The 25,999-nt window shown below is 46.1% G+C and overlaps 4 protein-coding genes and 1 long non-coding RNA gene across 8 annotated transcripts; 3 read left to right on the top strand and 2 right to left on the bottom strand.

Moving 5' to 3' along the window:
* Window positions 1-689: 689 nt before the first annotated feature.
* Window positions 690-11,267, top strand: slx4 (SLX4 structure-specific endonuclease subunit homolog (S. cerevisiae)). Of its 2 annotated transcripts, none has more exons than XM_024406957.2 (13): window positions 690-1,550; window positions 1,661-1,883; window positions 2,202-2,420; window positions 2,759-3,018; window positions 3,255-3,553; window positions 3,698-3,962; window positions 5,249-5,424; window positions 5,671-5,817; window positions 6,054-6,223; window positions 6,436-9,350; window positions 9,568-9,670; window positions 9,974-10,300; window positions 10,417-11,267. In XM_024406957.2, the coding sequence occupies exons 1-13, from the start codon at window positions 1,028-1,030 to the stop codon at window positions 10,772-10,774; spliced, it is 5,985 nt and encodes a 1,994-aa protein (XP_024262725.2). In that variant the 5' UTR covers window positions 690-1,027; the 3' UTR covers window positions 10,775-11,267. The 2 variants fall into 2 exon arrangements, with proteins under 2 accessions (XP_024262725.2, XP_024262724.2); XM_024406956.2 differs by having other exon boundaries at window positions 692-1,550; window positions 2,759-3,027.
* On the bottom strand, window positions 11,104-16,208 carry mcrip2 (MAPK regulated corepressor interacting protein 2). The gene is made up of 5 exons (XM_042304613.1): window positions 15,637-16,208; window positions 15,318-15,387; window positions 13,819-13,952; window positions 12,385-12,504; window positions 11,104-11,609 (listed from the first exon to the last, which is right to left on the bottom strand). Exons 1-5 carry the CDS (start codon window positions 15,689-15,691, stop codon window positions 11,539-11,541), a joined length of 450 nt encoding a protein of 149 aa, XP_042160547.1. The 5' UTR covers window positions 15,692-16,208; the 3' UTR covers window positions 11,104-11,538.
* Window positions 16,209-16,418: 210 nt separating this feature from the next.
* Window positions 16,419-19,515, top strand: LOC121840588. The gene is made up of 3 exons (XR_006079713.1): window positions 16,419-16,888; window positions 16,996-17,155; window positions 18,229-19,515. It is a non-coding gene; the product is annotated as an uncharacterized LOC121840588 (long non-coding RNA).
* Window positions 17,340-24,035, bottom strand: gde1 (glycerophosphodiester phosphodiesterase 1). The gene is made up of 6 exons (XM_024406946.2): window positions 23,467-24,035; window positions 23,134-23,309; window positions 22,828-22,933; window positions 22,004-22,096; window positions 21,530-21,741; window positions 17,340-18,099 (listed from the first exon to the last, which is right to left on the bottom strand). The coding sequence occupies exons 1-6, from the start codon at window positions 23,731-23,733 to the stop codon at window positions 17,952-17,954; spliced, it is 1,002 nt and encodes a 333-aa protein (XP_024262714.2). The 5' UTR covers window positions 23,734-24,035; the 3' UTR covers window positions 17,340-17,951.
* On the top strand, window positions 22,009-25,720 carry tmem186 (transmembrane protein 186). Of its 3 annotated transcripts, none has more exons than XR_006079712.1 (2): window positions 22,009-22,132; window positions 24,656-24,793. XR_006079712.1 is itself a non-coding variant. In XM_024406948.2 (2 exons), exons 1-2 carry the CDS (start codon window positions 22,125-22,127, stop codon window positions 25,349-25,351), a joined length of 699 nt encoding a protein of 232 aa, XP_024262716.1. In that variant the 5' UTR covers window positions 22,014-22,124; the 3' UTR covers window positions 25,352-25,720. The 3 variants fall into 3 exon arrangements, 2 of the variants coding, with proteins under 2 accessions (XP_024262716.1, XP_024262715.1); XM_024406948.2 differs by having other exon boundaries at window positions 22,014-22,132; window positions 24,661-25,720; XM_024406947.2 differs by lacking the exon at window positions 22,009-22,132 and adding an exon at window positions 24,274-24,390 and having other exon boundaries at window positions 24,656-25,720.
* The last annotated feature ends 279 nt before the right edge of the window (window positions 25,721-25,999 follow it).

Here is a 25,999-nt window from a genome sequence, read left to right as displayed (position 1 = left end):
TCGGGCAGTCTCAGAATGAGAACAGGTAAAGTGAGTATTCGGGCAGTCTCAGAATGAGAACAGGTAAAGTGAGTATTCGGGCAGTCTCAGAATGAGAACAGGTAAAGTGAGTATTCGGGCAGTCTCAGAATGAGAACAGGTAAAGTGAGTATGTGGGCTTCATTCAAAAATCTCTCGAAGCCATGCAAATTTCAGGTAAAACGGGCTCCCGAGTGGCGCAGCGATCTAAGGCACTGCATTTCAGTGCTTGAGGTGTCACTACAGACACCCTGGTTCGAATCCAGGCTGTATCACAACTGGCTGTGATTGGGAGTCCCATAAGGGCGGCGCACAATTGGCCCAGCGTCATTCGGGTTAGGCCGTCAATGTAAATAAGAATGTGTTCAAAACTGACTTGCCTAGTTAAATAAAGGTTACTTTAAAATATATATATACATTACACACACAGCTGTTGCAAATGACTGTTACCATGATTGATTTCAGGGGAGAAGCTGTGGATTTTAGAATATTTTATTGTTGGATTAAAAGAAATAGCCATCAAGCCCCAAAAAATGTATATGGTCACTTATACTTCAGTTTAAAGCTCATTGCTATTCTTCTACTGGTAATATTTTCTAAATGTTGTAAATTATTTAGTACTTTAAAATAATAAAGGTCTTGTAACGCATAAATCCACCCTATCACATGACCTGGGTAGACGTCAATCCCGTTGTCACGTGACCGGAAGTATGTGAAGCAGTCGAATGTGAGTATTTTGAATAAAGACACATTTAGCTCGTAATACACGTTTTCACTGTCAGATGCAACTGTTCAATTTTCATGCAGTAATGGCACATTCATTCCTAAATTATGCAGAATATTTATGCTGAAGAGAGGATATTTCACAAATGCCACCTCACATTTTTAGCTAGCTAGCAGCATTAACCTCCATGGCTCTCAGTCCCGAGAGGCTAACGTTAGCTACTATCAAAACAACACATCTAGCTATTTAGTGGCGCAAGAAGCAGACCACTAACAGTCAAACACAATGGACGACTCTGATCAAGACTTCGTTGACCTCTGCTCTAAGTTGCTCAAACGAGTCCGCAGAAAAGCAGGCGTAACCGAGAAGAGAAGTGTTGCAGAGCCCTCGTCCCAGGACACTGTGAAAGACATACCCACCAAAAGGGTGACGAGTAGGAGGAAGAAGAAAGATGTTGGCCCAAGTTCAAAGGGAGCTTTGGGTAACAACTCTGAACACGTTTCCTCCATCTCTACCACTTGTGATGAACCAAACCGACTTCCCTCCAATACAGACAAATCTAAACAAGCAGTGGTCAATGGCGGTATGGAACTTGGTGTAGGAGAGAATGGGTCATCAGTGGCTGTGGATGTTGCTGGGTCTCAACCTGAGGATAGGGGAATGGGGGTGAAGGAGAAAGTGCTACACAGGATGCAGCAGTTCAAGAGAGTCAATCCACAGAAGCTGGTGCATGGTGAGAGGAATCAGCCTGAAGCAACAGGGAGTGAAAGTGACAGTGCTGCTCCCCATCCACTGCCAGATAATGAAGGTGAGATCCATCACTGTGTCTTTACTCTAGATTCTATGGTGTGTATTTTCATTTGTGTGTACACTCAATGGCATGCTAATTACCTCTCCACCTCTGCCCTTCCTGTTCAGTTCCATCCACCTCCGCCTCTTCTCCCCTACCACTGGACCCCCAGGTGGATGACTCGGATGAGGCCCTGGCCCTGCGTCTACAGGAGGAGCTGGACAGGGAGGCCCAGGCTGTGGCCCAGGGTAGTGTAGTGGACCTGGAGCAGGGAGGCCTGTTCTTCTGTCAGCTCTGCCAGAAAGACCTGTCTGGCATGAGCCCCACAGGACGCACCCAACACATCAACAGGTAGGGACGACTGGAGCTGGACACACTGGACACTTGCTCTCTCTCACCCATCTAACTCCAGAATCTGTCTGTTACTAGAACAGTCAATGACTCCAAAGAGCCATTATAATTCCAGATTCTGTCTGACTCCAAGGAAGATACTGCCTCGTTTCCTTTCCTGATCTTGAGGAACTGGATAGGTGAAATCAAGTCATCTTGTGGCTTCTGATGTTTAGCCTTCAACAATCCAGTGTTTTCAGATCAGTGCAGATGATGGAAAGGAGACAAGGAAAATAAACCAGTTTACTTTATTGGGACACCCCATGTCCCCTTATCCAGGTGTCTAGACGAGAGTGAGGACAGTGCTGCCCCCGCCCCTCCTCCCGCTCCCAGCGTCCCAGAATGCCCCATCTGTGGTAAACGGTTCAAGTCCCAGATGAGTCGCGCGGCCCACCTCAAGCGTTGCTCCTCCACGATGGGCGTGGCTCCTGCCGAGCTGCTGCAGGCTGTACAGAGACAAGTTGCAGAGGGCCTGACTGACAGCACCGCCAACCAACCGTGAGTCACCCTGGTCTGATTGGTCCCGCCCCTTTGAACCATCAACCAACCCAAACAACTTGACTGCTATTACTGTACATTAAATTGATAACTTTGATGTTAGAAGCATTGAGTCGTGTTCAGGAGGGTGCAACATACTGAACATTGCTGATAGAAGTGTACTTGATAGAGCTGACGTTGTGCCCTACTGAACGTTGTGCCCTACTGCCCCTGTATGATGCTTTTGGGGCTGTTCTGTCCCACCTAGAGAAAGAATGTAGGAGAAACACTGCATTCAAATGCTGGAGGACAATAAACTATTCTATTCCACCCGTGAATAACCCTCTCCTCTCCCCCAGTCCGCAGGCCGGAGGTTCCAAGCGTAAAGGCTCCACGGACCCCAGCCTCCCGGGTAGGAAGAAGCCCAGAAAGAAGCCCCGTGGCCTGGATGAAGACACCATGGTGGCCATGGCCCTGTCCCACTCCCTACTGGAGCAGGAGAAAGAGATGGAGCGGGAGATGCAGAGAGAGTTACAGAGGGAGAGAGAAGGTGGTCAGCAGCTCCCAGTCATCCTCCCTCACATTTCTCTGTCACCATTGAAGTGGAGAGCTGAACCAAGTAAGACGAGTAAGTCACTATCTTGACAGAACCTACGTATTGTTTGGGCAATGCATTATGCTATGATTATAAGGATGCATTTGCTGTGACGAAAAACAATTTCCCTTTATTATGTAAAACAGGAGCAAACCATACTAAATGCATTGATATGAAACTATACATGTATAAACATTTTGATGTTTATATTATATGATTAATATCATAGCCGAGGCCTTTTGTCTTGACCCCTCCCCCAGGTAAGGGGCGTGGCAAGAGGAAAAAGGGTGCACCCCCTCGCCCCCCTCCCCTCCTCCTGGTCCAGGACTCGGAGACAACCCTGAGGCGACTACAGGAGCGCGTGGCTGGCCTCCTCCTCCGTACCCGCGCCCCCTCGCCTCCCACCCCCACACGCTGCCCCAGCTCCATGCCCTCCTGCAGAACGGGTGCTGGCCCCCTCTGGCAGAAGAGTGCGCTGCGGGACGGAGGGCCGAAGGTCATCTCTGAGTTCTACACCCCAGAGCTCAGAGAATTTCTACAGCCTTGGGTGTCTGTAAAGGTGAGAGCCCGTGTGCGTGTGTTACTCATACTTTCACATCTTTGCTTCTAATACTCTGATTTGTGTTAAAAGTATGAGTGTATCTTGATTTGTGGTCTTTTCATTCACACTTTCATTTATTTCACTCAATTTGTCTTCTTCTAGATGGATATGGTGTTTCCCACCAAGGCCATGCCTGGATCCTCCACCAACCTTTCTTCAACAGAAAGCATCTCTATGACCAAGCAATCTATCCCTTCCTCCCAACAACCAGTCTCCTCCACCCAGGCAGCCCCGTCTTCGCTCCCTTCCACCCCAGGGACAGGGCACCTTCCAGTGGGCAGCCAGACTCTGTGTGACCTGATGGAGCTGGCTGATGAGGGAATGACCCTCTCACAGTGGGGCTATTCTACCCCAGGACCTACCAGAGGTGAGAGCTACTCCTGGGAGAGCTGTTATATACAGGAAAACACAGGGGGAAGAATGTGCACAAAACACAAAGACATTGACATGTAAAAGTGTAGGACTAATATAAGCATATCATAGTCTTCAGTCTGACTCCATTACCATGTGAATGCTATAGGTAGAAAAGTGTATCCGTGGATCTAGTCAAGGTAGCGAGCCTTGTATCACCACTCAGAATACTATAAGTTACATGTCCAAGATGACCCTTAGAGTTATTCAGAGGCTCTGATAGACAGCTAATATCTTGCGATCAATGTCCTAGCATTAAATGATTGATTTAACCTCAGCTCAGAGCTGCACAGTTGGAGGCCAAGCACATCTGCTGTGTGTAGTATGAATAACATTTACCATTAGACCATACATCTAATAACACGAGGAATGTTCCTCAGAAATATGACAGCTGCCGTTCTTATCCATCTAAAAGTAATCTCATTTATTACACTTGTGCAATTAGAATACAATTATGAAATGCTACATACCAGAAGTCTTCAATGTCAAAAGATACAAAATATGTCAAAGTCTAAATGTTGAAAAGACCCACTATGGTGTAACTGAACGCTACACCAGGAGATTGGTTTCCAATGACTCCGTGAACCAGGTTTCCACCCATCTTTTATTCTCCCCTGAGCTCCAGGTCTCAGAATCTCTCCTCGTCTAATAAACGTCACGGAGTTCGGCTAAAACAAAATTCATTACAATAACTCAGGAACTCCAGAACCTCCCTTATCTGAATGAGAAGAGCTCACACCTGGTCGCTCCCTCTATGAACAGAGTAGAATAACACAGTAACAATGAATCCATAGCACTTACAATACAATGAAACATATCAACATTCACAACTCTTTATGAACTCTTGAATCAATCCAAACACGACAATGTAATTCACAAAGTAACATTCATTTCGTCGATTCAAGTTATCTGTCTTCACACCCCCGACGGTGTCCGTGCTCCCAGGGTTCTATGGGAACGTCCCGCCACGGATAAGGTGTGTTTGACTTTTGCGTTATCTGTCATATGGTCAGCCATAAATCGTGATGGAGTCCTCAGTCTGGGCCTCGGTGCCTGCGAGTCGCTAGACGCATCTTCATCACTGGTCACGTTCTCATTCCCTGTTTTTCCACTCCAGACACAGGATGTATATACACGCTCACAGACATGCAGATTAACACACACACAGCATCTCTAACTAGCATCCCTGAAAGTCAAACCTACTGTACCTCTAACGTTGTTAATCTTCCCTCGGCCCCTCAGACAAAGAGAACACTGCTACAGACTTCCACCTGAGTGGCTTTGTTCCTGAGAGCACAGACGAACCCCCTGACCTGTGTCTCAGTGGCTTCATCCCAGAGAGCAGTAGAAACACTGAAAGCCATCAGATGAGATCTCTTCCTCAAAGCAGAAATACCAACAGGAGCAGCCAGAAATCAGTAAGGGACCTTTTTAAGAAGTCTTCCACTCTATTGTATACATTTTAATAACTAGACCTTGATTAGCTGAGTGCAGTGTGTTAGAGTAGGGTTGGAGCAAAATGCTACACACACCCAGTAGCTCTCCAGAAAGAGGGTTGGCCACACCTGGGCTAATATAATCACCATCTCATCATAACTCTGTTGGACTCTTGTTGCCTGATCATTGCTCTGTGCTGGTAGCCATTGTCTGTCTCTGACCCATAGGTGGCGCTGTCCAGGCTGGCCTCAGACCTCACCAGTATGGTGAACAACCCCCAGTTCAGTGATGTCCAGCTACAGGTGGACAGTGGGGAGGTGTACTTCACCCATTCATTCATGCTGTATGCTCGATGCCCCCTGCTGGCGCAGATGGTGAGTGCACGTGTGGATTTTGCCTCGTTGTATTTGCTTGTATGGTTCTCCTTTGAAACATTAATATTTACAGTTGAATTTCATTTGTTTTCTATCGCTCATCTCTCTTTCCATCCCTCTCTCTCCCCGAGGTCCATTTGCTTGTATGGTTCTCCTTTGAAACATTAATATTTACAGTTGAATTTCATTTGTTTTCTATCGCTCGTTCTCTCATTCCATCCCTCTCTCTCCCCCAGGTCCATGACAGTGGATTCGGGGTGCAGGAGGACGGCATGCCCTCAGCCCAAAGGGTGTTGTTGGGTGAGGTACCAGGCCAGGCGGTATATACCCTGCTCCAGTACCTCTACACAGCCCACTGCCCCCTCACACACACCCTGCTGCCACACGTTCAGGAGCTGGCAGCCAGGTAAAGTCTGACTCAACACCTCCGCCTGGATGGCTAGACTGGTGTTTAAGTGATATGACTTAATCTTAGTAAAGAAAATATTACAAAATTCTCAGGTAAAGGGTGAGTTAGAATGAACCAAAAAACATATTGTTCTTTATCCCCCTTCCCCTCTTGCTTTCTGTCTCTCTTTCTATAAAACTCCTTCTTTCTCTCTGTTTTCTCCTCATCAGGTTCAACCTGGAGGAGCTGCAGCAGCTGTGCCAGCTCTACCCAGCTCAGACAGACCTCCACAGAGGTGTAGAGGGACAGGGGGATCAGTGGGGAGACTGCCCAGCCCAGGAGCACCAATCTGGGGGAGAGGAGGAGCACCAAGACCAGGTCTTCATGGAGCTCCTCCGCTCCATGTGGAATGAAGAAGAGGTTGAGGAAGATGAGGACAGAGGAGAGGAAGGAGGGATTGCGATGGAGGGGCGAGGGGATGGCGTGACCATAGAAGATGGAGAGACGAACGAAGAAAGGGTGAACGAAGAAGAGATGGAGGAGATATATGAGTTTGCTGCCACTCAGAGAAAGAGGGATGAAGGAAAAGAGAGCGAAAAGGAAGAATCAGAAGAGGAGGAGGAGGGAGGAGTGACATTTTTCACAGAGACAGAAGAAGAGCAGGAGGCTCCAATCCAAGCTCAGTCATTGGCTGAACACTCAGATAAGGGTGAATTAACATGCATGATGTCCCCTCAAACAAAACCTCCCAGTTTAGTGGCAGACATGGCTATTGGTGACATCGACACAGACCGGGGGAATCCAAATAGGATAAAAACTGATCTCAACAAATCAGAAGGTAGAGCTCTAGAACGTTCTAGAACAGCCACCATGGAGTCAGACAGAACAAAACAATTTGAATCAAACGTCACAAGCTCAAGAAGTGTTGGAGAGGTATCAACGACAAAAAGCCTCCACTCCAGTCCGATTGTCGATCAAGAACTAAACGCTAGTCTAGACCGTAGCTACAGCCGCCTCTTCTCTGACTCGTGGGGGGTGCAGGAGGAGCCCCACACCTCCCCACCAACACAACCATCCTGCCACTCCCAACCCCACAGGGCTATCCAGAAACCCTCCCGCTCCCAGCCCCCCAGGACCATGGTAGTGGAGGGTGCGAGACAGCCAGAACTCACCTCCCCACCGTCCTCCTGCTCCGAGCCCACAAGGGTGAGGGTCGATGGGGGTACGAGACAGACGGCGATCCCTACCCTCCAGTACTCAGCCATTGAAATCATTGACCTCTCCATCAGTCCTCCTCTGGTCCCTGGTGTATCCGCCCTACCTGTTCCTGGTTTGTCCCCAGGGGAAGTGACTGACACCGGGGCACGAGTTAGGATGAAGGGAGTGGTGGGAAGAGGGAAAGTTCCTGTGTGTAAGGAGATACTCCAAGAGAAGGTACCATCTAGTCCAGAGGACTTAAAGAGAGAGAGTCATGGTCCGTATAGTATTTCTGTACCCGTGTCTCCTCCTCACAGTACCAAAGAAGAACCTGAGCTTATAGTTCTGTCTGACTCTAGTGAAGAGATGGAGGTAGGGGATCTAGGACCTACCAGCCCCTCTCCACCACCCCCTACTCATCTCTCCCAGAACCACCAAGGCTACACCCGAATCACAACTCAATCAGACACAGAACCTAAGAAACCCACCTCGAAGGAGAAAGAGACTATTGGTGGTTTTGTGAGGGATCCTTCTGTCTCACCTTCAGATCAAGGCTTAGATCCAGATCCTCCAGGTTATAAACCATGTTCCAACCCTGGTTCTGCTGGTTCTACTAGTCTCATGGACTGTTCTGCAGAGATGTCTTGGCTCATCCCGGCCACTCCGCCCCTACCGTCCAGGAGGACGAGCTCTACCCAGACCTTTAGTAGCATGCGTCGCACTCAGCTCTTTCCTAAGGCCAACTCTTCTTCCTCCTCTTCTGCAGCGTCAGTTTTCTCCTCTCCCACCCTCCCTTTCAGGCCTAGCCGCCAGACCTCACACCCACCCAGGGTTTCTACACATTCTGCCCAGACAGAGTCCTCTATTTCTAGGCAGAAATCAGACAGCAGAGGGCTTCGGCATTCCAGCTTGGGTCTCAACCATGACGACCTCTCTTCCCAGAAATACAACAGTGGTTCTGGATCCACAGTCCCCTCCAAGTCCCAACCAAAACGCTCCTGCCTACCCCGCCTGACCCCCTCTCTCTCCGTCATCCCCCCACCAGACCCCTCCACCAAGGGTACTCCTCTCCACAACGTCCCCCAGCCATACAGCTCCACTCCCCTTTATTCAGATCTACCCAAGCCCTCTGCTCCGTCTCTGGCCTCCCCTCTCCTGAGAGACGGGGAGGGGGACAACGGAACCAGGCAGAGAGGGAGGGGGCTGGGGATCTCTGGGAGCCCATGGAAGAGAGGGGGAGAGGGGTCTCTGGGCCTATCCCTCTCGGACCCTTCCGACCCATCCTCGTCCCCACATAAGGAGTCCCTTACCCAACCGAGAGAGAACAGCGGCTCCCCCGGACAACGCCGACCATCCAGTGAGTCTAAATACTTCCACAGCCCAGGAGATAGCGAGACGGGGGGAGAGAAAGAGAGGGGGGTGAGAGAGGAATCGGATGAGATTATGAAAATGGAGGAACTGGAAAGGAGTGTAGTGAAAGAGGAAGAGCAGGAGGAAGAGATGGGAGAAGACATGGAGAGGTCCAGTAACAGCTTTCAACAGAGCTTCCTCGGGATGGACGAGCCACCCATGGCCTTCGATGACTCCTGGGGCCTAAACGCAGGAGGAGGGGACACGGACGGAGAACGATCCCAGGCAGTGTGCTTCAGTCTGAGGCTACAGAGCAGCGGCGGTGGGGCTAGTCCTCCAAGACAGGGCCGGAGAGATGGAGAGATAACAGGAACATCCTCTACTTTTACCCCCTCTCCTCTTCCTAAAGCCTACTCCACCCCCTCTCCACCTCCACCCAACACCACTACACCCCAGGCCAACCCAGAGATCAACGCTAGCCTCCTGGACGCTGAGATCTGGGACGACTGGGGGCAGGAAGAGGATGAGGCTCTTCCTCTCTCTCAGAGGGTGAATCCTGTAGCTCTGGCTCAGAGAGTGGCCCAGCTCAAGACTCCAGGTAATACACTTTCAGCAGTTATAGCCCCTTGTATAGAGGTTATAATGTTTCATCTAGCTAGCTCGGGTTCAAAGCCAGCTTCATTGCTTCCTACTGTTGAAATATTGAACAGTCTTCCATTCGTGTTATTCTGATCCAGAAATGCAATAAACATGTGAAACACATTCACTGTTTTGTCACATCTTATTTCTCTACCCTTTGACCCCTCTCTCCACAGTGGCCCCCCGTAGGAAAGGCCAGCAGGGCCCCCTGGTCCCCATCACCCCCATGCCCAGCTACTCTGACATGGACACACCTGACCTCAAGAACAAGCTCAACAGGTCTGACTCCCCCAACACATCACCTTAGAACGGTCTCTGGTATCTCTGCCTTTTTAGATTAGTTTTTCTATCAGTTATTTAATTCATGTGGTCATTTCACTCCCCCATCACTACCACCATCTTAAGAGACCTAGCCTTATCTAGTTCCCAGTCCTTCTTCCTCCATTGATTGTTCTTTGATATTTGAGATTACAGGAGCACAGTGTATGGCAGTTGTCAGTGTAGTCTGTCTATACCTCCCCAATCTCTTTTCTCTACATCCATCTCTTTCTGTTGCCATCCTGCTCTGTGTCCTCCCTCTAGATTCGGTGTGCGTCCCTTACCCAAGCGCCAGATGATCCTGAAGCTCAAGGAGATCCACCAGTACACCCACCAGGTCGTCAGCTCAGAGTCCGAGGACGAGGCACCTTCCCTGGGTCGCCCCAGAGCCGTCGGGCCCCCACCCACCACGGAGCCCACCAGAAAGCCAGTGTCCTGTGCCCAGGCTGGGGGGTTTAAAGAGCCTGGTGGAAAAGCAGCACCTACCGTCTCCCTGGTGAAACTGCCTGGTGATGAGGAGGACATGGAGCCTCTCTCTGCCTCTCAGGGATCCAATACGTCCTCCACAGCACCCAGTGAAGACTCTGAGAGGTTAGCACTGGGAGTGTGTGTTTAACAGCTGTTGTTCATGTATGTGTCTGTCTAGAATACTTGACTTCTAAATTCAAAGTCAAATGTAGTAACATTGACACTTCTCTATTCTCCAGGTCTAATCCAGAGCAGTGCCTCTCTGACGACTCGGATAACGACAACATTACTGCCTCGCAGTCTGCCTCCAAGCTCCAGGACAAGCTCGTCGCTGTCCGTCGTTTCATCCAGTCAGACCCTGACCTCTACGGGCAGATCCTCCACTACCAGCCCCTGGTCCTGTCAGACCTCCAGGCCAGACTCAAGGCCGCAGGTATCCAGCTGGGGGCCGCCAAGCTACTAGACTACCTGGATTCCCAGTGCATTACGTTTACCACAGCCAAGCCTGGACTGAGGGGAGGAAGAAAGAGAAGAGGGAAGGGGGTGACCAGGGCTGGAGGGAGGGGAAGGAGAGGGGCAGCTAAAATGGCAGATTGAAGTTACCTTTGAGGGGATACAGTGGAGGCAAAAGTGGATTTTGAAAGGATTTGCGGGAAATAATTGAGTCTAAACTAAATCAGTGGCAATTAAGGCTGTAACGTGTTCTGGTTGAACTGTTTCCTGTTTATATTGGTTGGATGTTGGACTTCTATAATTAAGTAATGTTTATGTTCTCTTCCTAGTGTCCTATCTTTACAGCATGCTATACTAGTCTGGACTAAGCCGTTTTCACTGGGTTATTTTCACTGGGTTATTGTCCACAAGACGAAATAGTTCACATTCAAAAGCCCTGGATTACCCAGGAATAACTCCAACACACAAGAAAATCGTGAAAAATATTTTACTGTTTTTCTCCAAAGACCAGCCAAGAAATAGACTTCATTCAATCTGAGCACAACTCATGTTGGGGCAGGGAGGTACTTGTTAAAAAGAAAACACAAGTGGAAGAAAAATCAGATACTCTTCATGAATTAGTTCTTCTGGTTGATTAGCCAATCAGGAACAGGCATTTTCCTTGGAGGTGGAGCGTTCAGTCTAAAAGTTCGTAGCTTCAGGACCATTCAGGGGTACAGCAATGTGTGCGTGTCACACACTCCCCTAGCACGGTGCAGATATCAGTATTCCTTTGAACACAAAATACAGGAAGCCCACTAAACTGTAGCTTCAGAACCAGAATGTCCTCTCTCCACCTCTTCTTCTGATCACAGCTTGGCCCATGTGGCTTCCACGCAAGTTAGCACCTCCTGTCCCTTCTCTCGCTGTCACGACAGGTTAGCGATGTTGGCCAGGAAGCGCTGGGCCCACCACTCCTCCAGGTCTATAGGCACAAAGTCTGTAAGGAGACGGGGAATAGGTGCTAATGAGAGAACATTACTATTATGGTATGTCTGTCTGGATATCACAAGTCTGCATGGAGAGAAGGAGAGGCAATTGTGTGTGAAAAAGGAAACAGTATTGGTGAGATTTTTGCTAATTGAGATATTACATTAACGCTTCACTCTTTCTCTCTGTAACCTCAAACACTACAGTACTGTCCATCTACTGTTAAGTAACTGTCCAATGACCTACAGAGTGAACAGGACTGGGCAGGTTTTTGTGTGAAATCAGCAACCAGGAGGAGTGACAGTTTATCCAAGGTGAGAGACTGATAGTTGTTCAGAGACCAGAGAGTTAAACATTAAAACAAAAGCTTGCCTTATGACCTCTCTATCTAGCTGCAGATAAGATGGTGCCAAGAATTGCTTAGCCTGATGTGTTTCTTTAGACAGTACTGAGACAGACATTTATAGGGCTAGACAGAAATACACCAAAATAGAAGGTTAAGACCATGACAAAGTGGAGCATGAGTAGGCGTGCTGATCTAGGATCAGTTCGTCTTTCAGATCAAAATAAGATTGTTTGGACAGGGGACCTGATCCTAGATCAGCACTCTTACTCTGAGGCTTTATGAATACAGGTCCTGGGCATCACATAATTGGATGTAATGAGATAGGAAGTAGAGGTAGACTAGTGTACAGCCTCTCCCATTGTTGCACGTCTTCGGTAGAGAAGATGGAGGCTGATTAAACAACAATGGCGGCTAGTGAATAAGGCCTATAGCTACTCACTCTTCGTTGTGGTACTGGGGGTCTTCTCTGCGTACTGCACGGGCCCCTGGCCACATACAGCAGCAGGCTCCACACGGCCTTCTCCATCTCCTGCCAGCTGCTGCTTGATTTCCTGCCATGCTGCAGAGTGGAGAGAACACACAGATGCATTAGTACACACACTAACTGAAGATACACCTTACAGCCAATACCTTTTTCCGTGTGTGTTATATGCTGTAGTTGTATCATACACACAGCCTATGACTACATAAAACCAACTGGACATGACGCGGGGAAATGTTTCGGGTGCTTTTTAAAAATCAGTCTATTGTGATATTACAGTATCATGGGGTGCTGCAGCAGCCGTCACACCACAACTTCCCGCTATGAGGCTGATGGTTGTTTTCCTCAGAAAATGCCCAATGGAAGTGCTTTTATTTTAAATAAACTATTCCTCTAGAGGTGCTTCAAATGAAACAGCCAACCATGTGTCCTCGAGTGGACCAGGACAGAACTACAGTACATTATCAGCCACACTACTAGGAGATAAGACTGGAGGTTGTGTGTTTCACTATGAGTTATAACACGCCCCTTACACTGTGTTGACTGTATACATTTCTGTGAAAAGCATTTGAATGTTAATGTACAAAAATATACCAAGCTCACTGTCTTATAAGAAGTGCAAAGGAGCTTTCACCTTACACTACTTAGTAGTGTTTTCATAGATTAAATGACAACCGTGGTGACTGGACTTATTCATGCACTACAACGGAGTCAAAGGCTTTCTGTAAATGAGAGCTGTGCTCTGTAAGAGGTTTTATAAAGACAAACGGGATATGCCCAGAACTTCCTTCTGACCATTATCATTGAGCAGTGCTCCAAGAACAACAGAACAGGTTGTTCTCTAAGGTTTGAGGATCTTTAAACTATACCCAAACTGTGTCAAAGAATGCCTCGACTTTTGCACTTGATTCATCATTTAAACTCTGTGGGTTCCATTCTCCTCCCCGTTTGCTTTTGAGTGTAGGTTTAAACTCCATGTAGTTCTCTCCCTCTTCTATACATCATCTCTGTTCTATATATTCACACCCCCGGTTTGCTTTAGTGTCTATTCTCCTCATGCATCAGGTAGTCTAGTCCTTGAATGCAGTGATTCTCTCCCAGATCAACATTACTGGTGGTGTGGATAGTGGCAGTGTGTCAGATGTAGCTTTGAGTTAACACTGAGTCAGTGCTGCTGGTCAACATGTCTGTCAGCTATAATGGCCTTCCATTCAACTGATGTACACTGGAATGTGTGTGCATAAAAGGACTTACTATAGGCTCAATAATAACCTTCAAATTTCATATTTGAGAGTCTACAATACTCCTTATACCATGTGAGTGAGTGTCCATGGCTCTATGCATGAGAAAAATGGGTAATGTCTCATCTGTCCAGTAGTCAATGTGTCTCACCTTCGTACACAAATCGGACATTCTCTTCATGGGCCGGGGTGAAGCCTTCAGATGTGGTGTCTTCCTTCTGTGAGGCTGCAGTGTGGTATCTCTTCCCGTTCAGGCGATTAAACACTATCTTAGGGGTTGGAGAGCTAGACAGATAGAAGATGACGGTAAATGAGTAACTGTGTGTGAAATCGTATTGTGTTACGCCTCTGGAAAGCTGGTCTTGCTTCAGAAATGTATATGCTGGGCACTAGATTATACTTTTAGCATAAAACCCAAAAGGAACTATTTTTTTTATTGAATAAAACTATTGTCCATCCAGGGTGGATGTTTTTTATTTGGCATCACCTTCCATTCAAATTATACATACATTCTCACATCATACCTATTTAAACCAGTCAGTCCATACTGAAAACAGAGGACATTGATACATTCCCAAATGCACTAGATAGATAAGTGCATATACTCATGCAAAGTAAAATGTATGTCTAGAACAGAGGTCTCCAACCCGGTTCCTGGAGAGCTACTCTCCTTTAGGTTTTTGCTCCAACCTTAATCTAGCGCAGCTGATTCTAATAATTAGCTGGTTGATAAACTGAATCAGGTTGGTTACAACTGGCGTTGGAGTGAAAACATACAGGAGGGTTTCTCTCCAGGAACATGGTTGAAGAGCCCTGGTCTAGAATATTAAGGAATTCTATTTTCCCACATCGCATGTCATGCCCACTCGGCTACCATAGAAATGTAAGGATTGGTGGGATTCCTCTGAACCTACTTCCTTATACAGATGTTGCTACGGAGACAACAGCAGACGGGTTATAAAAGTCTGGAGTGATTCCCAGGAAACGATTGAATGACTGTGCTATTATGTAACACACGTGCATTAAACTACATTTATGAATGTATTTGATCCTGTATTGAAAATATACCAACGTATGTAGCCAATGACAGGGGGAAAAGCTTGCTTACTCAACCAAATGCACCATTGCTAAACTTGTGTGCCCTTGCAGAGCGCGCGAGGCATATTTCACTTTGAACCCACGCTACGTTCTCAGGGTACGTTGTTCATAGTTCTACACTGGCTACAATGTAACTACTGACAAAACTCCCCAGGCTCGAATGGCTGTTCAAAAATGTTAATGTTTCTCTACTGCGTTTAAACAGTAAACAAATGGCCAAAGTTAGCACGCGCGGCTAGCCAGCAAGCCTGTCAGCTAACCTCGCAAGGTCAGACCGTTTCCAAACAATGTAGAAAACGTTGCAATAACACTTCAACGATACAATGTAATTTATCGGTGTATCGACACTATATTGCAGTAACCATACAGGATTACGAACGTTCTCAAATTAATTTCCGTGAATCGTGACGTACTACAAAAATGATAGTGGAATCAACGTTACATGATTATGTTTATTCCACTATACACCACACACGTACCATGGATTCTTCAGCTGACTGGTTTGCTCGCGCTTCTTGATATGATTATGATAAATGCAATATGGCAACTTACTTTGAGGATAACCAGGGGGTCGGTTTGAGCTTCAAGTCGTTGGTTTTATTCTCAATTTGCTGCGTGGGACCTGAAATGGAAAGAGAATAGCAAGATTGCACTGATCACAACATGCATGCTTGTCATTAAAATATGCTTTTAAATCCGACAGATCTAATCGAGGGCCTAGGTTCAATTAAACACAGTTCCGTGCTCATTAGGTTTTGAAAAGTGCACTACTGCTTTATTGACATGATTCGAATGCTACTATCGATAATAACAATATAAGCAATACATAATTGGATTGAAGAGAAACCATAATTACATAACGGATGCTCACCTGTCCTGCGCTGTGTAACAAGTTTACTGGGACCTCTAGTAATAGTGTACATCATGTGAAAGCCGAGAACTTCAGTTTTGCGAATGAAAAATAAGTGGGTTATCTTCAACAAGTCGAGAGTGGTAGTTTACAATGTGTCGACTCCAAATACCGTGGTGGTCTTTAAATCGATCCCCTTGAGCAATCCCCTTTTTGGTCGAGTTCTCTTGACGCAGCCACGTTGGGAAAATTATAGCGCCTGTGTTTCCAAGTCAGCTGCTCAGTGCTACGTAGCCTACGTCTCCGGTTCGGTTAAGAGATCTCGGTACTGCTACTGCAATATGTTCCTTGTCCTGTGCTGTGATCGACGCCGCTACGAATAAGCATATGTTTGGTTAAAGAGCCAGTCTGCTAGTGCTTCAAGGGTATAGCCAATAGCTCAACCAAGGTGATTCAATACGGATATGGAATTCAAATGTCTGTTGGAGAAGAAACTCCTACCCTTCCGATAAATGTTTTTGAATAGATAATACAGTTAGTTATATTGATTAAATTCACATTTGTGAGAGGCAACCCTATCCTACAGTACGCGTACAAACAGTGACACCGCACACACGATTTCATCATAACAGTCATGGGCACCCCGGTCATGTCACTACACACCCCCAACCGTCGCGGTTTTAGAGGAGGAGCGCCCTTCAGAACGCACTACTGCTGACCCGTAATCCGAGCACGTGGAGATTTGAAGCCTATTCACGATGATCGGGTTTAAAATTTGGAATGAAAATTGGGAAATTAAGTCAGAGATTGCTGAAGTCCATTTTTTTACCAGCACAAATGTTCTCTGATTTAATACGAGTCATTATGCAAACACAGCCTTAAGCTTTTTAGTATAGGGAGCCTAAGGCTCCCGAGTGGCGCAATCTAAGGCACTGCATCTCAGTGCAAGAGACGTCACTACAGTCCCTGGTTTGATTCCAGTCTGTATCACATCTTGCTGTGGTTGGGAGTCCCATAGGGTGGCACACAGTTGGCCCAGCATTGGCTGGGGTAGGCCATCATTGTAAATAAGAATTTGCTTTTAACTGACTTGCATAGTTCAATTAAAAATATATATATTTGCATAAGGCATGCATTTTGGTTGTTGTGGAAGAGCCTAGTATGTATGTTCAACATACATACTGGGAGTCAGAACATATGGAAGACGGGCAAGACATGTTTGGTAACTGAAGCTCGCTGGTGACGAGAGGAGGCTCAGACAGGCTTAACCAAGGTAATACTAGTCTACCTAGGCTTCACCCTGCCCCCTACACTCAGACACATCTACTCTATATAGGTCAATGTATGGGACTAACCCTAATCCTGCCTCCTAATATCAAGGACCTCAGCCACCCGAGCCTGTTCACCCCCCTACCTTCAAGAAGGCAGAGACACTACAGGCGCGTCAAAGCTGTGACCGAGAGATTGAAACCACTAGCCGGCCTCCGCCCAGTACCCTGCCCTGAACTTTACTCACTGTTACTAGTCGGGCTCCCACCAGGTAATAAACCTTGCACCTTAGAGACTGCTGACCAATGTCCAGTCATTGAACACTGGTAGTAGCCTCGGCTTCAGACTTTGCTTATGTTGTTTTAAGAGGTGAGGGGAAAGCCTGTGGCAGAGTTGAAACCATATCGTAGACACTGCATAAGGACAGAGAGAGGGAGAGAGAAGCTGAACAAATCTACTTTATCCATACTTGTTTATTTTTCCATTCCTATAAGATTATTTCATTCAAGTTAATGCATCTTATTAGGTTAGTATTTCATTGGAAGCTGGTTGGATACCCACAGACTTTTCCTTATTCCAGTTAGACTATCCCTTCAGAAAAGCACATTATTGCACTGTGTGAGAATGAAGTGTTCATATTTACACAGATCCTTGACAATGGGAATGGTCATGGATTCAAAATATGACATATGTATGAGCTGTGGTCCCGTTGGTAGAGCATGGTGGCTTGCAACACCAGGGTTTGTGGGTTCAATTCCCACGGGGACCATTATGAAGATGTATGCACTCAATAGTGTAAATCTCTCTAGATAAATGACTAAAATGTAACTGTGCAGTAGGTACACTCCTGAGTTGGTTATCACAGTACATAGGTGAACCTGGAGACATGTTGTTCACTAAATAAAGTCGCTCTGTACTGGACTGAATATTTGTATCATGTGTCTCGGACATACAATACACAGTAAGATAAGTAACACAGGGTTAAAGCCGTATGTGTCCAATATGGGATTTTAACTCGCTTCAGTGTGTGTGCGTTTTGTGCAGGTTTCTGTGTGTGTGGTGTCTGTTCAGTAGTGAGGATCACAGTTCTCCAGTAGGCTGTCAGTGATGTAGTTGACGTTGAGTATCTCCTGGTAGTATTGTTTCTCCTCAGCTGTGTTGACTGTCCAGCCCACCACCTCAACCCCTCTCTGAGCCCAGTACTGGACATAGTCCCTGGGGATGGAAGAGAGAAGAGAAAGTCAATAAGGAATCAATGGCCAATCAAATCAATACATGTGATGTAAAATGAGATGTGTAATAAAGGGAGACTTAGTGATTTTAGCCCTTTATCTACTTCCCCAGAGTCAGATGACCTCGTGCAATGGAGGCTGCTGAGGGGAGGACGGCAACATCATAATGGCTGGCACTGAGCGAATGTAATGACATCAAACACATGGAAACAACGGGTTTGATGTTGTTGATACCTTTCCACTCCAGCCATTACCACGTGCCCATCCTCCACAATTACGGTGCCGCCACCAACCCCAAAATGAACTCATGGATACCATTGTTATGTCTCTGTGTCCAGTATGAAGGAAGTTAGAGGTAGTTTCGTGAGCCAATGCTAATTAGCGTTAGCGCAATGACTGGGAGTCTATGGGTATCTGCTAGCATGCTAGATAAAATCCCAAAGTATCCCTATAACAGTGGTTATTGAGGGTGTGTACACTTCAAACAGCTAACGATGTGGGTAACCGTTGTGGCGTGTAGTAACAACAAAGCAACAGTACATAAGGGCGAGAGCAGCAAATCTTTTGTTTCATCAGAAGATACATCGCTCCTTCAAGCAGAATCATGTCATCATATAGAGGTCTAAAGTAGTGCACTATATAGGGAATGGACATAACCCCCTCAGGAGGTTGAAAAGATTACAGCTGCACCATTGAGAGCATCTTGACTTGTTGCATCACTGCTTGGTATGGCAACTACACCGCCCTCAATCGCATGGCGCTACAGAGGTTGGCGTGGACAGCCCAGTACATCACTGGGGCCGAGCTCCCTGCCATCCAGGACCTCTATATCAGGCAGTGTGAAAGGACGGCCTCGTCAATTATCTTGAAAGATAACGTATACTTTAAAAACTGGAAATCAACTAATCCTCCGTTGTTAACCCTATGGAAAGGTCAAATGCTTTATTATCTCAATGTTGAAAGTAGGTGAGGTGACAGAGAGAAACAAAAGGGTTCAGTTTGAGGTCACGTGGCGGAGAGCGATGCGGGCGCTGGAGATGGGTGTGTGAGCAGGTGGGTCTGGGCAGGTAGGATGTTGTTGTTGTTTGTATGTGTGTGTTTTATATTGTAAAAAATAATGTACAAAAAAAATAAAGCCCCAGAAAATCATTAGACTCCAGCTATCCAAGCCATAGACTGTTCTCTCTTCTTCCGCACGGCAAGTTGTACCGGTACATCAAGTCTGACACCAAGAGGCACCTGAACAGCTTCTATCCCCAAGCCATAACACTGCTAAGTAGCTAAAAAAAATGGCAACACAGACAATCTGAGTTGACTCTTGAATGTTTATATTTTTTTGCACTGTCTTTATGCACACTCACAGGACTCTACTCACTCACACTCCAACACACACACTCCATTTGCTCACACACTTATTTTGACTTCACACACACATACATCATATACTCTGCTGCTACTCTGTTTATCATATATCCTGATACCTAGTCACCTTACCCCTATGCATATCTACCTCTATAGATCCAGTATCCCTGCACATTGTAAATACAGTATTGGAACTAACCATATATACAGTTGAGGTCGGAAGTTTACATACTTAGGTTGGAGTCATTAAAATTTGTTTTTCAACCACTCCACACATTTCTTGTTAACAAACTATAGGTTTTGGCAAGTCGGTTAGGACATCTACTTTCTGTATGATAAGTAATTTTTCCAACAATTGTTTACAGACCGATTATTTCACTTAATCACAATTCCAGTGGGTCAGAAGTTTACATACACTAAGTTGGCTGTGCCTTTAAACAGCTTGGAAAATTCAAGAAAATTATGTCATGGCTTTAGAAGCTTCTGATTGGCTAATTGACATCATTTGAGTCAATTGGAGGTGTACCTATGGATGTATTTCAAGGCCTACCTTCAAACTCAGTGCCTCTTTGATTGATATCATGGGAAAATCAAAAGAAATCAGCCAGACCCCAGGAAATAATTGTAGACCTCCACAAGTCTGCTTCATCCTTGGGAGCAATTTCCAAATGCCTGAAGGTACCACGTTCATCTGTACAAACAATAGTACGCAAGTATAAACACCATGGGACCACGCAGCCGTCATACCGCTCAGAAAGGAGACTCGTTCGGTCTCCTAGAGATGAACGAACTTTGATGCGAAAAGTGCAAATCAATCCCAGAACAACAGCAAAGGACCTTGTGAAGATGCTGGAGGAAACAGGTACAAAAGTATCTAGATCCACAGTAAAAATAGTCCTTTATCGACAAAACCTGAAAGGCCGCTCAGCAAGGTAGAAGCCACTGCTCCAAAACTGACATGAAAAAGCCAGACTACAGTTTGCAACTGCACATGGGGACAAAGATCGTACTTTTTGGAGAAAAGTCCTCTGGTCTGATGAAACAAAAATAGAACTGTTTGGCCATAATGACCATCATTATGTTTGAGGTAAAAAGGGGGAGGCTTGCAAGCCGAAGAACACCATCCCAACTGTGAAGCACGGGGGTGGCAGCATCATGTTGTAGGAGTGCTTTGCTGCAGGAGGGACTGGTGCACTTCACAAAATAGATGGCTTCATGAGGGAGGAAAATTATGTGGATATATTGAAGCAACATCTCAAGACATCAATCAGGAAGTTAAAGCTTGGTCGCAAATGGGTCTTCCAAATGGACAATGACCCCAAGCATACTTCCAAAGTTGTGGCAAAATGGCTTAAGGACAACAAAGTCAAGGTATTGGAGTGGCCATCACAAAGCCCTGACCTAAATCCTATAGGAAATTTGTGGGCAGAACTGAAAAAGCGTGGGCGAGCAAGGAGGCCTACAAACCTGACTCAGTTACACCAGCTCTGTTAGGAGGAATGGGACAAAATTCACCCAACTTATTGTGGGAAGCTTATGGAAGGCTACCCAAAATGTTTGACCCAAGTTAAACAATTTAAAGGCAATACTACCAAATACTAATTAAGTGTATGTAAACTTCTGACCCACTGGGAATGTGATGAAATAAAATCTGAAATAAATCATTCTCTCTACTATTATTCTGACATTTCACATTCTTAAAATAAAGTGGTGATCCTAACTGACCTAAGACAGGGAATTTTTACTAGGATTAAATGTCTGGAATTGTGAAAAACTGACTTTATAAATGTATTTGGCTAAGGTGTATGTAAACTCCCGACTTCAACTGTAGCTTACTTACATTCGTTCTCGTGGTCTTCTTACTTCCATTTCTTGTGTGTTTTTGTTCTACCTTCATGTATTTTATAGTACTACATTGATATTGATAACTGCATTGTTGGGATAACAGCTTTTCACTGTCCTTCTGCACGTGACATTAAAACTTGAAATGTAGTGCACGATATAGGGAATAGGGAGCCACTTTGGACTCTAAATAGACAGCGGTGACTCACAGTGATATGAAGTTCTTCTGCACCAGGAAGGCAGAGACGCCACAGAGGTTCCAGAGCAGGTGGTGGTGGGCCCAGTCCAGTATCACGTCTAGCACCTGCATACAGTGGTGTTTCCATAGCGACGAGAAGCGCAGCGTGCCGTCACCCAACCGACTAAGGCTCCATGGCCGGTGGGTCAGCGCCGTCACCACTTCCGGGTCAGCCTGACGCATCTGGGATCAGGGGTTAGAGGGCAATGGAGAGAAAGAGAGAAGGGATTTTACTACGAGTTTATCAGGTCAAATCTTTCAAATGTCTATCTGTAATCTAACTTTCTTCCCATAGTGAAGCTGAAATTAAAATGGCTGCCATTTCATGGAAACTTAAAACAATTGTTAGTCCTCTCATACAGAGAGATAGACACATCTAACCCAGCACCCATATATACAGACAGCCCACTACTATCCTCTTGTCAACCCAACAGCCCACAGTTACCCTGTAGATGACTTTGGGCTCAAAGGAACAGACGATGCTGGTGTTGTAAAGCACAGGGTGTTTCTGATACATCTCCTTTAGGGCTGCCGCTGCCTGGGAGAGGAGGAGAGAAGAACAGAACATGAAAAGGTCATTAATACACTTTCTGTTTGTTTGTAGAGTCTGTGTATATTTGTGTATGTGTACCTCTCAGACCCACTGGTGAGCCAGCAACTGTTGGGGGGTCAGTTAGATCAGTGGTTCCCAAACTGTGGGGCGTGCAAAGGGGTCGGCAGAGGGGGTGCAGAGCCCCCCCCCCCCAAAAAAAAAAATCTCAGTCGGGCCTTAAAATTACTCTTGAATGTTGTAATAGTAGAATGCACAAGGTGTAATTTTGAAAATTGGGTAGTGCATCATCAGTTCCTCTTTCATGTTAGTCATTGCAGACCTTAGAGAGATAGTTGTAACTTGTCAGAATTCTCTTATTGTATGAGTCACTCAGATATGACATGAACACACAATGTGTAGAATTGTGGGAAATTAGCTTTAAAACAGCAAAAGATATTCCCCCAATGATGGAAGAGGGGCTGGCCGGAGTGGAAACGTTTTGGAACCGCCGAGTTAGATGACTGCTCTCAATTCTCAGTTTCTTGAACTGAAGTGGACCACTGACTAAAACCACAGGCTTTCAACAGGCCTAGCTGGTCCATGACTGATCTAAGTGTTAAACAGCAAACAAGAGAATTATCAAGCTTAGGCTTAAGAAGAAGACAAAGAAGTACTCAGTAGTGTGAAACTGTGTATAGTCACAAAAATCTTTATCTGAGGCTTCTGATTGGCTGTACCTCATCTGGGTGACCTTTGACATCAAAGTAGATGGTGAGCTGCAGTTTGATGCATTCCTCCACAGCCTCCTGCAGAGTGGGGACCTTCTCTCCCTGGAACTTGTCACTGTAGGAACCACATAACATATACCGTGCCATCATTGGTCCTGTCCCAGCTAACTAATAAGCACAGAACACAATTTAAACCATGAGCAGTTATTCATTTGAATATGTGTTTTAGTGTTGGGGACAAGAACATGCACACACTGCGACCTCCAGGACCGGAGCTGTCCTACAGTATCACTCCATCTCTCTCTTCCCACTCACCTGAGTCGGTGCTTAGCGGCAGCGTCCAGTTTACCCAGCCCAGAGAAGCTTAGCTGTGTGAGGGGTCCCGACCCGTTGGTGGTTCGGTCTACAGTCTCATCGTGCATCAGAATAGGGACTCCATCTGATGTGAACTCCAAGTCCAGCTCTACGCCGGTCGCCCCGTTCTTATGTGCCTAGAGATGCAGAGAGAGAGAGGTAGATGAGACCAGGAAGGTTTGCCATAATCATCTGGAGGCTATGTAAGGGGAGAGAGAGCGAGAGAGAATGTTGTGGCCACGAACCACGAATCCTTGTTGAACAAATACTTCTGTCCTCGACTTCCTGACTCACCTCCCGGATGGCAGCCATGGTATTCTCCGGCGCATCATGCCCTCCACCCCGATGAGCGACTAAGGACACCCCACCTGAAGCAGCGTTCTTAGCGGGCCGAAGCACCTGTCTCGCCTGGCTGGTCGGGACTTGGGGAAAACGGAACATGATCAGAAAGGCATAGAGGCAGGCGGTGAGGGCGGTGGACCATATCGGGCTCCGTGTTCCGAGGAGAACGAACGCGAACACCACAGAGAATAGGGCGATTTCGTCTCCGAGTTGCAGCATTTTTGCGCCGAGTCCATACGGTCACTGACTCACAATTCTGCGGTGTAGACTGTTCAACACACTTCTGCTATGCTGTTGGACAGACAACAGTGCATTAACACTGTCATAAAGTTAACATTTTAATAGGCCAACGAAGCTTGGAAAGACGTCTCAATATTGTTCAAGTTGGCTGCAAACAGTGACACTTCTTTGGTAGATCGGCACTCGGGACTCCACCGAAGATAGTCTTGACATTCTTCAAAATAATTCAGTGGCAACATTTGAAATCGTTAGCGTAGTTTCACAACATCCTATTCACATGATCAAACAGCGACATTGTTGCCTCATAACTGTCATATTTGACCTCCCACTTTTAGGTTTGTGGAACCTAAAGTTGAAAATAAAATGTAAAAGACTTGCGCAATAAATATTATGCTTTTCAAAAATTATTATTGTTCACATTTATTAATATTAGAGATACAAGTTATTGCACAAATACTTTATTTTGACCATATGTCGCTCTGCCCACAAGAGGGCGGAATTGCTCTTGGAACATTGCGTAAATTACTTCCTGTGCCAAAGTGCAAGGTCTGACCTAGCCATCTGGCTAACATCGTGAATGATACATTCCTGAGAAGTTTTCTCACATATTTTGCAAGATAGAAGCCAGCTAACATGGTTGGTAAATTAGTTATTTCTTATTGTCGCTTGACTCAATATTAGACTGTCAGTTGTATAGCCACTAATATAGAATAGAGTAAAACATAATACCTTTAGAATAAATTGGATGAATGAGGATGCAGCAAAATGATCAGTTCTCTGTTGTATGGCTTCTTGCTCTCTAAACAGTTAGTAGTTTTAAACAAAAACAAAGTATTTTTGTATTTCTCATGTCTCCATCTGTTGCCCTCTACCCTACCCTCTCTCTGTCTCTATCCCACAGCATAGGTCTACAACACTCTTCCCTCGGCTGTCCTACCATGTGCTGGCCCACTGCAGAGGATACTGTGTGTTGAGAGGCAGCTCAAGGTCGCTAATCTGTGGCCCACAACCCCATGTAGTCAGCCGACTGGACCCAAGATGGACGCCTAGTATCCAACACAGCTACCCAGTACCCCCATCCCCCCACATCACTGCTCTCACCAAATACTCTGACTTATCCACCCCAAAATACAACCTCATCTACTCCTTACCTCACATCAAACTCCTGAGAGCGGTCTCCAGACTCAAACTGATCCAAACTGGAATCACTATGCTCTTACTCCCACCCGTATACTACATGTATTTCCAAGGAGATGCTTCGTACCTACTGGTTAGCTACAGCACGGGGATAGCGGCGTTCGCCGCCGTCATGCTCTTCTCGGCTAGTCACTACCTGAGACGCGTCGTCGGGATGATGTACCTGGATGAGTCCCAGACGACGCTGAAAGTGTCGCACCTGACGTTCTGGGGACGCAGGAAGGACGTGTATCTGCCCGTGACGGACGTTATGACTCTGGGGGACACCGGGGACTCCATAGGGGAGACTATATTGAGGTTAAAGAGATATAGTAGTTCTGAGACGCTGTACTTCTCCACTAGACTGGGACGTGTGGTGGATAGGCAGGCCTTTGAGAAAGTGTTTGGGACTTTGATTTGATGTTTTTATAGGGCTTTTCAGAGCCAAACCAGGCTGTACTGAGCCGAACAGAGCCCAGCCAAGCTGTACTGAGCCGAAGAGAGCCCAGCCAAGCATCCACTATAGTTCCTGGAACTGTGCTGAAAAGATCTGAGCCAGCAGTTAGGTCTGGGTTGACACAGTGGGGTGAAAAGGGTATTTTATGTTGTGAGCATTTAAAATGTTGTATATTCAGCAGCTAAAGAGATGCCTACCTACATATACTGCAGTCTGTTCTGTCCCATTTCTTGACTACTGTGTGTGACCAAAAGAAACAGTGACATTTTGTGTTGGACAGCTGCTCAGACTCACAGCCTTCAATAAATACACCCTGATCATTTAAGCAACAAATATTTGCCTGGTTTATTTTAAGGTACAGTACACAAAACACTATACAGAACATGTCTACAGTTATTTGACCTTCAGAAAGTCCATTGCAATCAATCATCCCACAGTCATTTATGGAAATCATTTTCTTAAAGAGTTGGAGTGAAATAATGTACAGTAATATACAGGAGAGTATACCCTGATGGTCGTCTATGAAGATCTTGAAGAACCATCTGGCCTTAATGGCCATATACCCTTCATCTCCACCCAGCACAGCCAGAAGAGGACTGGCCACCCCTCAGA

This window comes from Oncorhynchus tshawytscha, linkage group LG02, assembly GCF_018296145.1.
Source record: "Oncorhynchus tshawytscha isolate Ot180627B linkage group LG02, Otsh_v2.0, whole genome shotgun sequence".
NCBI lineage: Eukaryota > Metazoa > Chordata > Actinopteri > Salmoniformes > Salmonidae > Oncorhynchus > Oncorhynchus tshawytscha.
The sequence above is the reverse complement of the archived record's forward strand: the minus strand, read 5'-3'. Positions and strand labels throughout refer to the sequence as shown.

Bases quoted from the DNA above. Each gene is read 5' to 3' on its own strand.
- slx4 (XM_024406956.2), top strand. From the start codon at position 1,028: ATGGACGACTCTGATCAAGACTTCGTTGACCTCTGCTCTAAGTTGCTC. The intron at 1,884-2,201 runs GTAGGGACGACT...CCCCTTATCCAG, and splicing joins CGCACCCAACACATCAACAG to GTGTCTAGACGAGAGTGAGG. The intron at 9,671-9,973 runs GTCTGACTCCCC...TCCTCCCTCTAG, and splicing joins CTCAAGAACAAGCTCAACAG to ATTCGGTGTGCGTCCCTTAC.
- gde1 (XM_024406946.2), bottom strand. From the start codon at position 23,733: ATGCTGCAACTCGGAGACGAAATCGCCCTATTCTCTGTGGTGTTCGCG. The intron at 23,310-23,466 runs GTGAGTCAGGAA...CTGCATCTCTAG, and splicing joins CCATGGCTGCCATCCGGGAG to GCACATAAGAACGGGGCGAC. The intron at 22,934-23,133 runs GTGAGTGGGAAG...TGGTTCCTACAG, and splicing joins GCCGCTAAGCACCGACTCAG to TGACAAGTTCCAGGGAGAGA.
- mcrip2 (XM_042304613.1), bottom strand. From the start codon at position 15,691: ATGATGTACACTATTACTAGAGGTCCCAGTAAACTTGTTACACAGCGC. The intron at 15,388-15,636 runs GTGAGCATCCGT...TTTCCATTTCAG, and splicing joins TGTTACACAGCGCAGGACAG to GTCCCACGCAGCAAATTGAG. The intron at 11,610-12,384 runs GTGAGTAGCTAT...GTCTCCTTACAG, and splicing joins CCCCAGTACCACAACGAAGA to ACTTTGTGCCTATAGACCTG.